Genomic DNA, 19,681 nt, shown 5'->3' with positions numbered 1-19,681 from the left:
AAAGCTATAAAAATACAAGTCATTTTCTTACTTATAAAGGTCAGGCTGAGGTTGTTCACATTCAATGGTAGCGTGCAGTGCATCGATATCTTGTTCATTATGAAATGCCTTTGTATCTTGAACAGCACGGTAAGTCTAGAATGAATGAAAAAGGTGCAACAAAAATAATAAGCCAAAACACATGCGGTGACCAAGTTATGTATGTAATTAAAAGAAGGGCCATGAAGTAGGTAAATTTTTCATATTTTGTGCTAGACTGTCAAGAGCCACGTAATCCTGATTCTTGTTAAAAAATATGCACTTCCAAATATAGATATGGAATTTTCCTCTGCCTGTCATAACTCACAGATTGATTCAGTTTTCTTTGCAGTATGAACTCTCTTTTCCTCTAATCTAAGCAGCCCAAATTTTTAAGTGAAATATTTTTGCTTTCTCTTAACCTTTTACCTATTAACCTTTTACATAATAGGTGCATGCCTCAGTGCCCCCAATCCTGCACAAATCAGTATTGCACGTATGTATACACATGCACAACACTAGCTTGTGCTTCACCTCTGAGTGCCCATGTTGGGCGCATACAAAAGTGCAAGTACACATAAGCAAGCACCAGTTAGGAAATTCCTCATAAAATGGCTCAATGGTACAGAAGTAAGTTAATGATAGCTTAAATGAAAAAAAAAATCACACAAACCAATATTTTGTTTACACTATTATATAGGATGTTACTGTGCATTGTATGCAAAAAAGTTTGTAATAGCATTTTTAAAATAAAAAAATATAGTATTTTATTACTTTATGACTAGATTCACCATCCAAACTAGCTGTTGTAACAAAACATGTTCCATCCCTTCTGCTGCTTGACAGAAATATTAAGTCACATGGGAATGTTTCATCTTCTTTTACCATCACAATGTCTCCAACCTAAAAAAAATAGAAAAGAAAACATGTTTATCATTAGTTAAATAGCCCAAAGATCAGATTCCAAGGATGAAATCCTTCTTCCATCGAAGTCTATGGAAAAATTTTCATTGACTTTAATAGGGCTGAGATTTCATCACAAGACTAAGGAACTGCATTTACAATTCTCAAAAGAAGTACTACATCCTGTAAGACAATAAATAATACTTAGCACTGGGATAGTATCTATCCTCTGAGGATCTCAAAAGTACTTTGAGATCCTCAAAGGGCAGATTATTTTATTAAGCCTTACAACATCCCTTTTAGATATACACATGTATGGTATTATCCCTATTTTACAGATAAAAACACTGAGGCACAGATAGGTTACACCAGAGGTCGGCAACCTTCAGCACGCGACCCATCAGGGTAATCTGCTGGCGGGCCGCAAGACATTTAGTTTACGTTGACAATCTGCAAGCACAGCCACCCACAGCACCCATTGGCTAGGAACGATGAACCACAGCCACTGGGAGCTGTTGGGGCCATGCCTGTGGATGGTCAACATAAACCAAATGTCTCGTGGCCTGCCAGTGGATTACCCCGATGGACCGCGTGAGGAAGGTTGCCAACCCCGGGTTACACAATGAGCCAAGTCAGAAGTGTGACTCTGGAGTCTGACTCTATGCCGAAACTGGGGATGACCCAGTATCACTGGCTGTTGATATTGAGCTGGTTGAAAAAATTTGAAGTTCGGTTTTTTTTAATTGAAAGAAATTTTTAGCAAAAGTTTTCATGAAAAGTTCATCTCATCTCCCATCCATATTGGTGTCCAGTAAATTAATTCAGATTTCTGTAACCATAACTGATACTTTCATAGACCTTGTCAACAAGACTATAGGCTTCTTATAGAGTGCTATCGTTCAACAAACCAGCTCCCACAGTCAAAGATTATTTTAAAGATTTTTTCCCCCCATAGAGGCAGCTTCTGATATATAATTTTATACTCAAATTTAAGTACAGCAGGTCAAAGAAGGTCAAAAAATTGTAAGAATTTAGTCAGGGGGCTGTAAAAATATCAAAGGTTCAATGAAAAATATAAAAAAAATAAATTTTGGAATTTTGACGAGCTGAACATTCGACTAGTGTGGATTTCTTGGGTTGCCTACTTTATCATGTTAAGATGTCCTTGTCTAAATAGTTTTCTAGTTAATCTTTCCTCTTGTCAGAAGGATTTAGTGTGGTCACAATGAATTTCATAACAGAAAATTATGACAGTAAAGACTGAATTTTGACATCACCAAAACAAACTTTTAGGAGGTGAGCAATTCTAACGATACACAAATATTTTGGTAATTGACAAGGACCAAGTAAGTATAAAAGTAAAAATCAAGACAGTTTAGGTAGTACTTCATAAAATGTATTTTTACATTTCCCAGATTATGGAAGGAATTCCAAATGAATTAGCTCAGCTGCCTACCCAACTTCTGTATCTGCCGAGTATTGAGGTGTATCACACTAATTTATATGTTGGTGCCAAGGCGTAATAAATCTAGAATCCTTGTATCCTCCATTTTGTTTGTGTGTGTGTCTGACCATATGGCTATGGTCTCTGTTGCCTCCTCCTTTCTTTGTCTTCAATGCATCCAAAGGGTCTCTAAAATAGATTTCTTAGACTTTTTTGTCAGTAGTTTTTGGACCCAATCTGCTGCTTCAAAACCATGAACCCTTTTGAGTAGTCACTGACAAGCTTGCCTGCTGAGGATTCAAGCAGTAAAACTCAGGAATGAATGAGCATAATCCACACTGACACTTTTTCTATAGGGTTCCAGCTTGCCACTGAAGGTATTTTAAAATCATAAAGAGAATGTATGCAGGAAATTCATAAAGATTGGTTTCTTGAGTTCCAAGAGTCGCAGACTACAAATAAAATGTATTGATTCTAGCAAGGGTTCACTCTGCAATCCATAGCATACAAAAAACTTGAGTTGATCTAGGAAACTGAGCAACCTGTAATAAGAACCTGCCAAAATGTGAATGATTAATAATTAAACTTATCCTAGTATTAATTCAAGAAGGGAAAACACAAGAGTTAGAAAGGTAAAAATAAAGCTCAGCAACAGGAAGCCTGTTAACCAAAATTGTTAAGTGCACCTCTGATTTCATTTACCAGTGCACTGGTGAAAAGAGGACTTTCCCTTTTAGTAACTTTTTTCTTTTGTTTATACTTATGTTGAGCAAAATTTCAATTAGTGTACTACAAACTACTAATTTTTCTACTGTTCTTTTTGATTTGGGCTGAATCATTATTAAAGTGAATACAGTTAGTATTAAATATGTATGTCCTAGATTTATGATACAGTCATTAGGCTGCAAAATTAAGGAACTAGCCTAAACAAGCTCTTTGATACAAACACACAGTCATATAAAGGCACGGAGTGAACTGTGAAAAGAAGGAATATTAAGAACATGTAAAGCACATTGGTCACAGACCTCTTATCACAAGAAAGTTGCAGAAGTCTACTACCTAGAAGACAAAGGAGTAATAACATCGATTTTCACCAAACAGTTAAGGAACAATAAAAATTAGGGCTGTCGATTAATCGCCGTTAACTTACGCGATTAACTCAAAAAAATTAATCGTGATTAATCTCAGTATTAATCACACTCTTAAACAATAGAATATCCACTGAAATTTATTAAATATTTTTGGATTTTTTTCTACATTTTCAAATGTATTTATTTTAATTACAACACGAATACAAAGTGTACAGTGCTCACTTTATATTGTTATTTTTTATTTTAAATATTTGCACTATAAAAATGATAATAGTATTTTTCAATTCACCTCATACAAGTACTGTAGTGCAATCTCTTTATTGTGAAAGTGCAATTTACAAATGTAGATTTTTTTTGTTACATAACTGCACTCAAAAATAAAACAGTGTAAAACTTTAGAGCCTACAAGTCCACTCAGTCCTACTTCTTGTTCAGCCAATCACTATGACGAACAAGTTTGTTCACATTTACAGGAGATAATGCTGCCACCTTCTTATATACAATGTCACCTGAAAATGAGAATAGGCGTTCACGTGGCACTTTTGTAGCCAGCATTGCAAGGTATTTAAATGCCAGATATGCTAAACATTTGTATGCCCCTTCATGCTTCGACCACCATTCCAGAGGACATGCTTCCCTGCTGATATTGCTAGTTGAAAAAACAATGCGTTAATTAAATTTGTGACTCAACTCCTTAGGGGAGAATTGTACGTCTCCTGCTCTGTTTTACCAGCATTCTGCCACATAGTTCATGTTATAGTAGTTTCGGATGATGACCTAGCACATGCTGGTCATTTTAAGAACACTTTCATCGCAGATATGACAAAACGCAAAGAAGCTACCAATGTGAGATTTCTAAAGATAGCTATAGCACTCCTCCCAAGGTTTAAAAATCTGAAGTGCTTCCAAAATCTGAGAGGGACAAGGTATAGAGCATGTTTTCAGAAGTCTTAAAAAAAGCAACACTCCAATGCAGCAACTACAGAACTCGCACCACCAGAATTAAATGTGCTTATGTTTACAACAAACAAACAGTGAATTATATTTATACTGAAAATGGTAGCAAGAGTAATTTTTTTTTTTGACTGTGAGGATTTAAGAATACCTGACTGGCACTAGAGCTACAGCTGCTTGTTTGAAAAGGGAAAGATGAAGAGACCCAAACGAACTGTGTGATAAGGATAAATGGTCTTAAAAAAAAAATACTAGGCTAGTGAAGAGATCAGAACACCAAATGGAAGGGTCACAAGGAATTTTGCCAAGAGCTCTGACAAGACAATTCTGGCAAAGTAAGAGGCACCAGGGAAAAAAAAACCAGGTATTCCAAAGAGATGCCCATCAATTGTTTCAAACTGTTGACATTCTGAAAATTAAAACCAGGTAGGCAAGTTGCTTTGCTTATGAGAATTTACAGACATTAGTTTCTGAAAATAATCCCCAAAATATCAGGGGTGCAGGTACAAAGGTAGAAATCTAAAGGAGAGGCTTTATGATGCTGAAAAGGTACAAAGCGAGGATTGTATTCTGATTGGGCTGTGTCCTCTTTGGAAGGAGAGGAATTAGTCAATGAATTTTGCATCAAAACTGGATTAAGAGAGATATCTTGCTAATCATTTTTACTTTCCTAGAGAGAGAGAGAGAGAGAGAGAGAGAGAGAGAGAGAGAGAGATGAAAACAGAAGAAAAACCACAAGTGAAGGGCTGGAAGTTAAGAAGGAGATAATGAAAGGACCAAGGAGGGTAGAGAGACAACCCAGCATAGGGAATTAATAGGGGAGAACCTAGCAAAGCAAGGATGAGGAAGGAAATGCTATAGCTTTTAACAATATTTTATTCAGATTTAATCGTTTTAAAATATTTTTCTAAACTTTTATTTTCCATATTGATGTAGTGAATACTGTGATCTTGAGTGCTCTACATTTTTGTCTAATTTGTTTTGCAAGTGGGGAAAGCGGGGAGAGATAAGCCTGATCCCTAAAAAAACACCCTGTGTTAGTTGTTACTTACTCTTAATTTTCGGCTTTGCTTTCTAACCAGTTTGCCATGCTGAATGAAATGAACAGGGCACTGGTTCATTGCATTGTCTGCTTTATGTCGAAGCCAATCTTCATAACCCTAGAAAAAAGTGAAGTGGAATGGCATAAAGTTAAGGAAATGCAGCTAGCCACACTTTACATTGCAGTTGTAGATCAAAGCTTTCTTACAAAAATAGTTAAAGAATTTTCGATTACAAAATGATAATAAAAAGTAAAGCGTATCACTAAAATCTTCAATAGTTTAGTATTTAGCAAATCAGATGTGCTTAAATAACATAAGTGAAGATAATCTGATGGTGTGAGTAGGCTTTGTGAAAAAATGCAGAGCCACTTCTTGGTCTCTTGTGAATAATGGGTAAACTCCAGCTCAATTTCCACCACTCCTTGCCCAAGCGCTCTGAGGGGTCTCCTATAAGGGTGGCTACTCAGGAGACAAAGTGTGCAGAATGCATTTGGTAAGGTTGGGCTCAACATGAAGCGATTACAGGGCTGGAATGAACTACAAACTGGGGAGTTTCCCTGTTTGTTTTCTGATTACACTGAACTATTATTTGGTGTACACAATATACCAACCCTCCAGAATAAGTTTTGAGAAAGTGACCTTGATGATGCTTATTTTGGTTGATGCATTATTTCACCAATTTATAAGGTTACATTAGAGAGGAACACATATAAATATGGTTGAGGATCTCAGCAATACAATGATAACTCTGCTTTCAAATCTGTATAGCCATATTATAAAATTTAAAAAATTAGTTTTACTATTTTATTAGTTTTTTAAAAAAAATGAATGGATCCTTTTTTGGGGAGGTCAAAGTTCCTCCTACTTCCCATCCTCCCAAAATCTCTCTTGCATTAATTCCACGGAAGCCCCTAATATACACAAGAAGATCAGATGCTAGAACTGATATTTAAACAGAGAGCTGACCTAAGCAGCTCTTTTGCTTTAAATTCCCTGGAAATTCCTAGACACAAGCAATAGGTGCCATATATCCAGGGGCAGAATTCAGCATATTGCTTATGATTAATGACAACTGGAAGATGCAACAACAGCTGCTAACAATATCAAGTGACATTTCACCCCACAGATTTTCCATTCTTTTTATGAGAAAGGGTAACTTCAAGCTTATAAAGGATTTTCTGTGGCTGTATTTATTTTTTTTTTATTTTTAGAAATGCACCCATTACATGTGTGCAGGAGCATACACACAAATTAAAAAGCAATTTTACATGTCAACCAAATATGAAAAGATAACTCCAAAATCCAGCTGAAGACACAAATATACCCCAGCAATGGGAGCAATCAAAATGCTGCTGTTTGTAATTTCTTTACTAACTAATGAATGAGAAAAGGCCAGATGACCTTTAGATCCACTGAAGGTCATACTCCACAGGCTTTGTTAGACCAGCAGGAAAAGCAAATTCCAGAGTCTATGGCCATCAATTTAAAACATCCTGCCCTAGTCGTCAGAAATTCCAATCAGCTAATCTCAATTGTTGTGTTAAAGAAACACAGTAGAACCTCAGAGTTATGAGGTTGACTGGTCAACCACACACCTCATTTGGAACCAGAAGTATGCAATCAGGTAGCAGCAGAGAGAGAGAGAAAAAAAAGCAAATACAGTACAGTACTGTGTTAAATGTAAATGATTAAAAATAAAGTTTAAAAAAAAAGATTTGACAAGATAAGGAAACGGTTTCTGTGCTTGTTTCATTTAAATTAAGACGGTGAAAAGCAGCATTTTTCTTCTATATAGTGTGATACAGCATGCCCAGAGGGCAGCATGAGGGTGATAGAGGAGAGATATGTAAGCCCCAGGATGATGAGAGCCTTATTCCCTGTAGAGGGAAGAGAGGTTGCTATAGATTAATTGGCACACCTGAAGCCAATTAGAGCACTTGAAGCCAGTCACCTGATAAAACCCCCCTGCTCCAATCAGACAGTTGGAGGACTTGAAGCAGAGTGGTTTGGTGTTGGAGCAGAGAGCAGCTTAAAGGGAAGCAGAGGAGAGTTTGGAGAAGTGCTGTGGTGGGCCAGAAGACCAAGACCCTAGGTAAAGGGAAACCTGGCTTGTGCAGAGCAGAGGGACTCCACAGACACAAGGGGTTGGGAGAAACCTGGTCCAAGCAGAGAAAGGGCAGGAAGCCCCAGAAGCTGAAGGGCCGGAGAGGGAAGTAGCCCAGGGAAAGGAATCACTAGTTCAAGTAGTTTGCTGCGATCCCTAGGGCCCCTGGGCTGGGACCTGGAGTAGAGGGCGGGCCTGAGTCTCTCCCTCTCCATTCCCCTTCTCTGGGATACTAGTGGGACAGTTAATACCCCAGATCTGGGGTGAGAAATGGAGCCCTGAACTCCCCCCACAAGAAGAGAGAGTGCGGGACCCATCATAGTAGTGCTGGTAATTTGCCACAATAGTAAAGTTTCAAAGCTGTATTAAGTGAATGTTCAGTTGTAAACTTTTGAAAGAACAACCATAATGTTCTGTTTGGAGTTATGAATGTTTCAGAGTTATGAACAACCTCCATTCCTGAGGTGTTAGTAACTCTGAGGTTCTACTGCAGGTGATTCCCCAGACACACAGAGCCTAAAAAACAGTGGGTTTAAAGGCTGGGATTTAAAATTTCATTGTAATTCAATGGGAGTTTTACTTTTAGTTTCCTTAGGCATGTTTGAAACTCCTTGCCTAAGAGAACAATATCACCATTTTGAATTGCACCCAGAAATGAATAGGGAACCAATGTAGCCTTTGGAGCCCTGTGTAACATGCTCCCAGCAGCTCACATGGGTATACAAGCGGCCCACAAAAGTCCACACCAGCTGTAGCTTCTGAGGGTAGTCACAAGGAGATACAAGTGTCGTGTTATGGGGAACACTTTGTAATAATCCAGTCTCTGAGTGTGGTCAAACCACAACGGAGTGTTAAAAGGCAGAGTGGGAGAGACAGTGCAAGGTGGTAGATTTAACCAGCTCTGCCCAGTGAGGGAGGTTACAGGGAGAGGAGATGCAGCACAGAGGAGACAGAAGAATGGGGGCTGTGTGTTAATTCTCCATATTAAACTCTTCCCCGTTACTGACCCTCCCCCCAGAAATAAGCCATGGGGTACTCCCAGTGGATAAATCTCCCCCATGTCTAAGTGCTGACAGGGACCTGTTTGCTCCATCGGACACATCAGAGCTAAAAGGACAAATCTTAGAGCGGAAAAGCCACCCGTAAGAAGCTAGCTGCTGTGCTCCCCACAACCACCTAGTGTCAGCAAATACTGACTGTGACTGCAGAGTACGGTCAGTCATGCAGTGTGAAGGACTGAAAACGCTGCTGTTTGTAATTTCTTTTACAACTAATGAACGAGAAATTTGTAGAATAAGTATTCTCTGCATTCATCACTGCCACATGACTTGAAACAACTACTGTGGTAGCCAGTTATCCCAGCACAACACAACTGAAGTTACTTTCTTTCTAGAGATCACAATTGGGGCAAGCCCAAATGTTGGCATGGAATATTGGAATAGAGAGGCCCCATTGCAAGCCAAGAAGTTTTGAACTGAAGGCTGACATATGAATCTCTCGATGTCCTATAATCTCCTCAACTTCTTTCTCTGAGCAAAGAATACTTGTGTTTGAAGAAGTTCAGAAAAATAACTGGCTAATTTCTGTACGAAGAGTGTTGACTCCTGGCACTTAGCAGATAGCATCACACAATTTTGAGCAGAAAGTGTTAATACAGAGTCTCAAACAATTGTACCCTCTGTTGTATCATGTTAGATGGAATATATTGGCCCAAAGAATTAAAGGTGTCAACATGGTCCTGTCACTGTCCAATATTAAACAGTGTTAAATAAGGTTAGGTAGACCGAGATCTTAGCCTGCTTAGTACCATGGCAAACACATTACCTTTTTTTTAACCTTCTAATAAAGATGCAGAAAAGAAGGAAACAGTTAAAGTTTTGAAATGTGAAGTATTAAGTAGGGCTTTCGTTTTAACAACATTTTTTGTTCTCTTTCCCTTTTGCTGGAGAAAGTTTTAAGAAAGACATCCCACCAAAACGCACCATCCCCATCTGACAGTGTCTTAGAGGTATTAAAGTGGTAATAACGGCCCTTTTGGGGAAAAGAGAAGAAGTTAGTTGAGATGGTCTGGAGGTGGTGGTGGTGGTTGTGGTGTTAAAGTCTGATTCTGTTTCTTAGAAGACAAAACAAACACACACTCAAAAGGGGAGAGAAAAAAAACTATAAAAAGACAGAAAATGCAGGCTTCTGTCTCATGTTGACTTTAACTTGCACCTCACTGCTGAAAAAACAAAAGCATGGCATATTGTCTTATTAGCTACTCCAAGACTTGACAAACTTGTACTAGGACTGTTTAGGGCATTGCTTTTAGCTGCCTCCTTCTGGTCACAGGGTTATAGCAGTGCCATAAAACACAGTTTTAGCCAGCTAACCCAGATTCTTATTAGATAGAAGAAATAAGGTAGGGAAGGAAAAAAAACAATGTGCAGAGAGGCAGAAGGAAGTCTCACATCCCAGGTGATGGCTGGGATTTAGTCAGTCTCAATAGAGGGGGTGATGTCATTTTGGTCCCTCTCTCTGGCCTGACTTGGTCAGGACTTCTCTCAGGGTCAAGATGAAGGCCCAACTGTGTTACAGTGGATCCTGAGGTCTCAGGAAATGGAGTAGGTGACAGCTATGATGGTAAAGCTCACCCATTTCCTGATCTTCTGTCTCTTAGTCAGCGGTTGTTGGCAGCCCACTACCGCTAATTCTCCTCCAAAGTCTTTCTGAGGACCCCAAAAGATAGTAATTGGTAAAATAGCTCTTCCCTTCACTATTTTATCCACTAATTAAGCCTAATTTCCTATACACCAATTCTGGTTAAATTGATTTCTGGTCCAACATTTTTCTTGTTTACCAGACATGATTTTTAACTCAGTCCTTGAATTATGTCAGTAGGCCTTTTTGTTCGGATTAATTCAATTGATCTCTCTTTCGCACCTTTTCCCAGCAACATTTGTTGTTCTAGGTTATTGTAACATTTTATGAACTTTTACTCACTTTTCACAATAGAGCTCACAATTAGGGTAAATTTGTAAGCCCAATTATCACAACACGTCTTTACTCTCTTCTCTCTCTATTGTTTGAATGAAACTGTTGGTGTCCTGATCTATGGCAGAATGCAGACTGGAGTCTGAATGGGAACAGGCTGAGCCAGTGTAATTGAAGATACGAAATTCTTACACAGATAAGTCATAGCATATATTCTGTGTAGGGTCCCCCACTGATTTTACTGGGATTCTAGATACGTGTACCAATCCACTCTAGCAGATACCATTGCAGTACTGGGGTCACAGAGTGACAAACTGCTGTAATCCACTCTCTATGGCAATATTAATTTAAAATATACAAAAGAGAAAGGGAAGGCTGACACAGTTCCATAATATTATAGTATTATTTTACTTAGATTAGGGGAACCTTTATTAGGATCTTCCAAGCTACATTGATATGGCAAGTATTGACTTACTTGAATTTTATTATTTTAGTTTTATAGATAATTTTTAAATATACTTGAAGCATTATTATATAGTATACTCAATAATTTGTAAGATCCATTAAATCTAGTTATAAACTGTTAATAGTTTGAGTAAAAATTAATGTGATCCATTAAAAGTCCATCTTGTGGATGCTGTATAAAGGTTGTCTATACATATCACAACAAATGTATGTTGGAAATTTCCTCACCAATAAGAGCAACAATTTTTTCCCATAACCTACTGCTGTAATTCTTCCTCCACATATTTTAATTTTTTTGAATAGGTAGGTGAATAAATATTTAGGAACTAAAAACAAACATCTGGCTACTTTTAATAGACACAACTGTATAAACTACTCTTCAGAACACAGTTACACAAAGTACAAACTAACATTACAAAATAATTTTGAAAGTTCTGTTGAATAAATGAAAGCCAGCATCATTTAACAACCAATAAAATTCTACTTAAAACAGAGGCAAATAAAAAGTAAAGCCCTCAAAATAAAAGCAAAGCCCTCAAAGAAAGGATAACCCTTCCCATGAATCCCTAAGAACAAACAAAAGTAACATTGGCAGTTGTTTTTAAAAAAAAAAAATTTACATTTTCATACACTCTTCAGTTTCACTTCCCCGCTTCCCCCAAAGAAACTCTCACCTGTTTGATAGCTGTTACAGTGATGACAAAGAAAAGTGGAAGTCCACTTGTTACTGGACTGGTTGGCGTATCAATAATTAACTGCAACACAAAGAATAATCATACCATTTCCTGAATACTGTTCTGTGAATTTAATGCAATCATTTTCCAAGCATGAAATTTATATTGGGCTTTTAAAAAATATAACCATACACATACCACACACAACGCAACTTATTAAAAAAAGGAAAGTGCAATAAGAAATCAAGGTTATTTCTATTGACAATACCGTTCCCTGACACCTCTGTAATTGCAAATACATATAAGCCTATCCACCAATTCATGATCATGCACTCAGTCAAAATGGAGGTTACTTACTGTAACTGTAGGTTCTTTGAGATATGTGGTCCCTATCTGTATTCCACATGTGAGTATGCATGTGCGCCATGTGCTCAAATCTGGAAATTCTTCAAAGCAGTGTCAATTGACCTGCACTTGTGCAGTAGCTCCCCTTGCGCTCCCAACCAAGGAATAAAAGGCAGTGTGGATCAACGCCTCTCCAGTTCCTCCTCTTACTGCAATCCAACCAGATCTGAAGCAGAAGGGATGGAGGATGGAAAGCAGCAACTACAGACATAGCCATAGGAAAGGAAGCACTACAAACATCTCTGTGCCGCCTTCTCACACCCTCCTCCAGTCTGAACACTGCTTGCCAGTCACCCATGTGTGGAATACACATAGGGACCATCACTTGAGGAAGAAATAGAGGTTACTTACTGTAGCTGGACATTTTTTGCGATGTGTGGTCCCTATTTACATTTCACACATGGGTGACTGGCAAGCAGTGCTCAGACTAGAGAAAGGTGCAAGGAAGGTGGCAGCAGAATTGCTTGTAGTTATGCCCTTCCTACGGCTGCATCTGCAATTGCTGCTTGGTCTAGAGTGTAGTGTGTTATGAACATGTCAACAGAATTCCAAGATGCTGCCCTGCAAATGTCCTGCAGTAGAACGTCACATAGGGATGCCATGGAGCCAGCATGTGCTTGCATGGAGTGATCTATAATACACCCAGGAGCGGAATATTTGCTATTTTGTAGCATTCTATGTGCATTCCAAAACCCACTTAGAAATCCTCTGGGAGGATATGGCTTGCCCACACCATCTTTCTGCTATGGCAATAGAGTCTCAGAGATTTTCTAATTGGTTTGGTTGTTTGGCATTCTGCCTGCAATGTGAGCCTAATGTTGAGGGAGTGACGTCTCTTGTCTTTGGAAGAAGCATGGGTTTTGAGGAAAAATATAGGTAATGGTGTTGTCCGATAGATGTGGAAGTCAAACAAACAATCTTGGGGAAGAAATTTGGGGTATAATGTAAGGAAAACCTTCTCTTTGTGAAACATTTTATAGGGAGGATCTGCCATAATGGCTGCTAGCTCCGCGATCCTTCTGGAATGCTCGTGGTATTCAGCGAAAGTTGGTGGAGGTGGACCCAGGCTGAAAAGTGTCTCTATTTAGCTAGATAACAGACTCTAATAGAGAATCCTTTCTACTTTGGTTAAGGATTTCCTAAACCAGGGTGGCACATGGGCATTCTATTTCTGATGCCCATCCAAACACCAGGCCGTGAGGTGGAGTAATCCCAGACTGGGGTGCTTGATTTTTCCCCCCTGTCCAGGGTTAGGAGATCTGGAAAAGGGAGGATCCTGACGGGAGTGTATGGACATTGTTAGAAGTTCCATGAACCAGGATAGTCTGGGCCAGCAGGGTGCTAGGAGGAGGATGGGGGTTCTGTCACAATGGATCTTCCCTACGACGTGCAATAGTAGGCAGATGGAAAGAAAGGTGTATCTGAGGCTACCTGTCCAGGAGACCATCACCCTGGGAATCGCAATCCATGGCTCCCCTGGAACAATACAGGGGAAGTTTTCTGTTCATCTAGGACACAAAGAGGTCCCATAGCGGAGTACCCCATTTCCTACATATCTTGGTTAGGACTGTGTTGTGAATCTGCCATTTGTGGTCTGCTTAGTTTGTTTGATAGGGAGTTATGAACATCTGGAAGGTATGCGGCCTGTATCATAAGGTGGTTTCTGGTACACCAGTTCCAAAGTCTGACTGCCTCCAGGCAGAAAGGACAAGATCTTAATCCTCTGTTTATATACCCCACCATGATTATATTGTCTGACATTATCTGTACATGGAGCGGGCATATGAGGGGAAAGAAGCCTTGAACACAAGGCAGATTGCTCTCAGTTCCAGTAAATTTATATGCAGTCTGGCCTTTTTGGGGGTTCAGGTATCCTGAGCTGTGTGGTAGACCAGGTGAGGGTCCCCTCCCTGAGGGAGGCGTCCATCACAAAGGTTGCCCTTGGTATGGGGGGGCTGAAAGAAGTTCTCACCATGACTTTGTTTGGGTTCAACCACCAAGCTAGGGAGGTGAGAACTCTGATGGGAACAGTCACCTTGGAGTTGATGTGGTCCCTGTTTGGCTGGTAAGTCCAGTGGAGCCAGGCTTACAGACACAGTAAATCGAGTCTGGCGAACAGCATCACGTAGATGTATGCAGCCACGTGACCCAACAGCAAGAGATGCTGGTGCATCATAGTTCGCGGTTTGCGGGTAATGCAGAAAATCAGGTTGCTCATCATGTGACATCTGTCTGTGGAAAGAAATGCTCTTGCAGAGACGGAATCCAGTCGTGCTCCTATTTTGCCTGGAGGCTCAGGTGGATGCTGGTAATAGTTTACTGTCCTCATGGGTGACAAAACGGACTTTATTTATACAAATGCCCAAGGTAGCAAGAAGTTGCCAAAGAGATCCTGTCACTGACATGAATTCCCCATGAGATCAGCCTACCAGAAGCCTGTTGTCCAGGTATGGGAACACTGTGTAGCCCTGCCACTTTATCTTGGCCAGGGGTCTCAAACATGCGGCCCGCGGGGCTATTTTCTGCGACCTGCCAGCTTTGCGCGGCCCCCCCAGCGTTTACCTAGAGGGCTCCCCGACTGCCTGCCCTGCACACAGGCCACTCCGGGAAGCGCCCGGGACCTGCCAGGAAGCTGCCCTGGCTGGGCCTCCAGATACCTCCCCCGAAGCTCCAATTGGCCGCGGTTCCCCGTTCCCAGCCAATGGGAGCTGCGTGGGGCAGTACCCAGAGGCGCAGCCAGGGCAACACACAAATCCCTGTGGCCCCCACACCCTTTCCCAGGTTCCGGCCGCTTTCCGGAGCCGCGCGGGGGCAGGGCAGGCAGGCGGGAAGTCTGCCCCTGCCCCCAGTGCGCGCCAGGCCGGAGCGGCTCTTAGTAAACCCCACAACCCTCCTGCACCCCAACCCCCTGCCCTGAGCCCCCTGCTGCACCCCTCCTGCACCCTGACCCCCTGCTGCACCCCACACTCCTTCTGCACCCCGACTCCCTGCCCTGAGCCCCCTGCTGTACCCTGCACCCCGACCCCCTGCCCCACCCCGCACCCCTCCTGCACCCCAACCCCCTGCCCTGAGCCCCCTGCACCCCTCCTGCACCCCCTGGGGGCAGGGAGGGGGCAGAGTAGGGGTGGGGATTTCGGGGAAGGGGTTGAAATGGGGGCAGGGAAGGGGTGGGAAGAGGTTGGGCCTCATGGAAGGGGTGGAGTCGCGGCGGGGGCAGCGCCGGGGAGTCAGTGATGCGGCCCTCAGGCAATGTACTAGTCCTTATGTGGCCCTCGTGGTCATTTGAGTTTGAGACCCCTGATCTGGGCTGCTACCACCCCATAACCCCCGGTGTAAAAGGGATTCTGCCTCCAGATGAAAAATCAATTGCTGAGAGTGGTCCCCAAAGGGAAATTGGGAACGGGGTTTGTGATAAGGGAAAGAGAGAAACTCTGTGGAGTATCCCTGATGCATAATCTCCAGGACCCAACTGTCCGGGGTGATCTGGTTCCAGCTGTGGGCAAAAAGAGTAAGATGGCACACAAATGTGGGTGGCATCAATGTGGTATGCAGGTCTCAACCAAAAATGGCCCTTGACCTGCAGCTGGGAGTGAGTGGAAGCTGTGGCAGTAGACGGAGCCGAGAAACAGCACCTATGAGTCTGCTGGCATTTGTACAGAGGCTCATGTGGATGCTGGCAATAGGGAGGGTGTAGAGGGAGTGGTCTTTGTCTAAAAGGCTGTCTCTGGTATTTTCTTCCTGGGGGAAGGAGGGGAAATCCCCAGGGACCGCAAAGTAGATCAAGTCCTTTAGTAACTGCAGGGACTCATCTGTATTTCCATTAAAAAAAGATTGGACTCATTAAAGGGGAGGTCCTGGATGGTGATTTGGACCTTTCTAGGAAACCTTGACAAATGTAGCCATGAGTCCCGCCACAATACAAGTCCTGTGGCCAAAGTCCTGGATACTGTGTCTGCAGCATCCATCTCTGCCTGGAGGGCCATCTTTGCTATTAACTTCCTTTCATCTAGAAGGGACTGGAACTGGGTTGCCTATGGGAAGTTTATCTTTAAAGTCTGCAAGCCTGGCATAGGTGTTAAAATCATATTTTGCTACCAATGCTGGTAGTTAGCTACGCGAAACTGCAGACATGTGGCGGAGAAGACCTTCCTTCCCAGGAGGTCCAGTCTCGTTGAGCCCTTATGTGCTGGGATGGATTTCTGATAGTGCGACTGAGCTCTTTCCATGACTGTCTGTACCACCAAAGAACTGGAGGTAGGATGAGAAAACAAGAAGTCAGCTCCTTTGGCAGGAACAAAAAAATGTCGCTGGGCCCTTTTTGGTGTAGGGCCACAAGATGCTGGTGTGTACCATGCCACTCTGGCTGACTCTAGTACAGAGTATAATTGGAAGGGCCACCTTACTCCATCCCTGTAGTTGCAAAATATGTAGGAGCTAGTGTGGAAGGTCCTCAACCACCTCTATTGGGATCTGTAGATCATTTGTGACCTTTTGTAAAAGCTGCTGGTACTGACAGTGATCATCACTGGCCGGGATGATTTAGTTGGGGATTGGTCCTGCTTTGAGCAGGGGGTTGGACTAGATGACCTCCTGAGGTCCCTTCCAACCCTGATATTCTATGATTCTATGACCTGGCAGAAGAGGCGATGAAAGAATGACAGCACTGTCTGGGGATAATGAAGACGATGACTATTGGAATTGTTGGTACCAGTGGAACTGGTTCTGGCTCCTCCTCCTTGTACACAGATGGAGCTGGCTGGTGAGAAGGGGAGGAGGGGTGCAACTTCTGAAAGGGATCCAGAGGCCCACCATAAGGATCCCACAGGCCCCAATAAGTCCAGAAGGCAGGATCCATCCATTGCAGTGGCTCCCAGGGGAATCGGTACCAGCAGTGCCTAGGAGGGCCATACCTGGATAGATGGCAAGTATGGCCTCTCGGCTGTCTGTTGGGGCTCCTGTGCCTGAGCGGAGATACTGTGTGGCTATCTCTTCTGACTCCTCCGATTACGAGGACTGTTCCATTGGTAGCAGGTTCCAGGTCGCTCCCGTCCAATGGTTGGAGATGGAACTGCACCTGAGACATCAGTAAAGATTCCTCCTCTGGAGAAAGGACATTCCTCAAGACAGCAGGGCCAGAAAAGAGACTGTGAGTAGGGGAGGAGTATGTCCTCTGGTGTTACATAGGTCCCTGTATGGCTTGGGATCCAGGGAGTTCCAACAGATATGTCTGAAGGACCCGGCTCATTTGTTGAAGCCGAACATTCTTTAGGTGAACAAGGCAGTACCAATAAGGAGTCTGGACCCACACTCAAATATGGAACTGGTAAGCATCTGTCCTTCCATTTCAGAAGCACAGTCACCATCGAATCCCTCTTTTTGCATGCCTTGCCCTCCAACCTGGGGATCTTCTGCAGAGCCACTTCCATGGGTTCCAGACGTGATGTCTCACCCAACCTGGACCGGCTTGTGGAGGAAACACATTTGCTAGAGAGAGTCCTCTGTGAGGATCTGTCCTTGCACCCATGAGAGTGCCCTCTATTCTCATAGAAAGCCCTGAAGGAAAAGTCCTTGGGCTTTGAGGTTAACTGTTTCGCTCCAAGCCATGTACTTGGAGGGGCACTGCTGGTTGGTGGAGGCCAATTTACAGGCAGGTCTCCTGGGCCTTGATCAGAGCGGGGCCTCATAGCCTCCTCCATCAGGAACTTAAGTCAGGGCTGCCAGGTCTCTTATGTTCTTGGTGGAAAGGATCAACAGATACTGCACCTGCAGAGATATATACTTCTCCCAGACAGTACAGGCACAGTTGATCGTTGCTGATGGAGAAGGAGCAAGGGCAGGAAATGCAATTCTTGAAGCTCAGGTCTCTGGACATAGTCCTGGGCCTGGAGAAGATTTCCCCCAACTGGGAGTGAGGGAACTACTCTATACTAACCATAGACTATACTAACTACAAACTAGTTAAGGGTCTCTAACTGATCACCATATTTAGGGTCAGGAAGGAATCTTCCCTGGGGTCAGATTTTCAGAGACCATGGTGGGTTTTCGTCTTCTCTGCAGCATGGGGCACGGGTCACTTACAGTTTAAACTAGTGTAAATGGTGAATTCTCTGTAACTTGAAGTCTTTAAATCATGATTTGAGGACTTCAGTAACTCAGCAAGAGGTTAGGGATCTATTACAGGAGTGGGTGGGCAAGGTCCTGAGGCCTGCAATGTGTAGGAGGTCAGACTAAATGATCATGATGATCCCTTCTGACCTTAAAGTCTATGATTCTATAAGTTAAGATAGACAAACTATTTACAAGTATTTTATGCTACAGTTTATACATGGAGTGAAGGACGCAATTCTGACTCTGGCCATGTGGAGGTAAGAAGGAACAGGGCGGGTGTTGACCCACACTGCCTTTTATACCCTCAGTCAGAAACATGAGGGGAGCAACTGAGCAAGTGCGGGTCAAAAGATATTGCTTTGAAGAATTTCTAGATTCAGACACATGTGTACTCACGTGTGGAATACACATAGGGACCATCACTCAAAGAAAAAGAACAAGTTTTGCAAGATTGCAACAGCAATAAGTCTTCAACAAGTTAGGTATCTGGAAATGTCTGAATTTTTATTCTTTGCTTTCAAACCTATGAGGCACTTCTTTGAAAAAATATTTTGTCGAAAGAAAATCTGAGCACATTCTTGTTGAAAAAACCTTGAGTTATCTGGTTAAGGTCCCCTCCATTTAAAAAAAAAAAAATCAAACGGAGTGGCTTCCAATATTCCTTTTTTTTTTTTTTTTGGGGTTGGACCTTCAAATCTATCACTCTAGTTCTAGATCAGGGGTCTCAAACTCAAATGACCACGAGGGCCACATGAGGACTAGTACGTTGGCCTGATGGCACAATCACTGGCCCCTGCCCCACTCTTTCCACCCCTTCCCTGCCGCCATTCCAACCCCTTCCCCGATATCCCCACCCCAACTCCACCCCCTCCCTTCCCCCAGGGGGTGCAGGGTGCAGCAGGGGGCTCAGGGCTGGGGGTCAGGGTGCAGGAGGGGTGTGGGGTGGGACAGGGGGCTCAGGGCAGGGGGTCGGGTTGTGGGGTGCAGCAGGGGGCTCAGGACAGGGGGTCGGGGTGCAGGAGGGGCGTGGGGTGCAGTAGGGGGTTGGAGTGCAGGAGGGGTGCGGCAGGGGTTTCAGCTGCAGGAGGGGTTCGGGGGGCAGGCTCCGGCCTGGCATACACCGGGGGCAGGGCAGGCTCCCCGCCTGCCTGCCCTGCTCCCACGCCGCTCCGCGATGAGACTGGAACCTGGGGTGGAGGCCCACAGGGGTCTGTGTGTTGCCCTGGCCGCACCTCCAGGCACTGCCCCCCGCAGCTCCCATTCGCTGGGAACAAGGAACCATGGCCAATGGGAGCTTCGGGGGAGGTACCTGGAGGCGCAGCCAGGGCAACACACAGACCCCTGTGCTCCCCCTCCCCCCGGTGTGTGCTGGGCCGGGCTGGGCCGGAGCCACTCTAGGTAAACACTGGGGGGGCCGCGTGGAGGTCGCGGACCACAGAAAATAACCCTGCGGGCCAAGTGTTTGAGACCCCTGTTCTAGATTAATAAAAAACAATAGT

At 43.2% G+C, this 19,681-nt stretch overlaps 1 protein-coding gene across 2 annotated transcripts in view; it reads right to left on the bottom strand.

The window, feature by feature from the left end:
• The window catches only part of ATP11A (ATPase phospholipid transporting 11A), a 231,298-nt gene that overhangs the window by 88,302 nt on the left and 123,315 nt on the right, over positions 1–19,681 (bottom strand). For both annotated transcript variants that reach the window (XM_084616791.1, XM_084616792.1), the window contains exons 4-7: positions 11,670–11,750; positions 5,463–5,570; positions 793–921; positions 32–135 (exon numbers count right to left, since the gene is read on the bottom strand). In XM_084616791.1, the coding sequence (XP_084472917.1) occupies positions 32–135; positions 793–921; positions 5,463–5,570; positions 11,670–11,750 (422 nt within the window). The remainder of the gene's footprint in view (positions 1–31; positions 136–792; positions 922–5,462; positions 5,571–11,669; positions 11,751–19,681) is intronic.

Source organism: Lepidochelys olivacea, assembly GCF_965140295.1.
Source record: "Lepidochelys olivacea isolate rLepOli2 genome assembly, chromosome: 1".
Lineage (NCBI taxonomy): Eukaryota > Metazoa > Chordata > Testudines > Cheloniidae > Lepidochelys > Lepidochelys olivacea.
The sequence above is the reverse complement of the archived record's forward strand: the minus strand, read 5'-3'. Positions and strand labels throughout refer to the sequence as shown.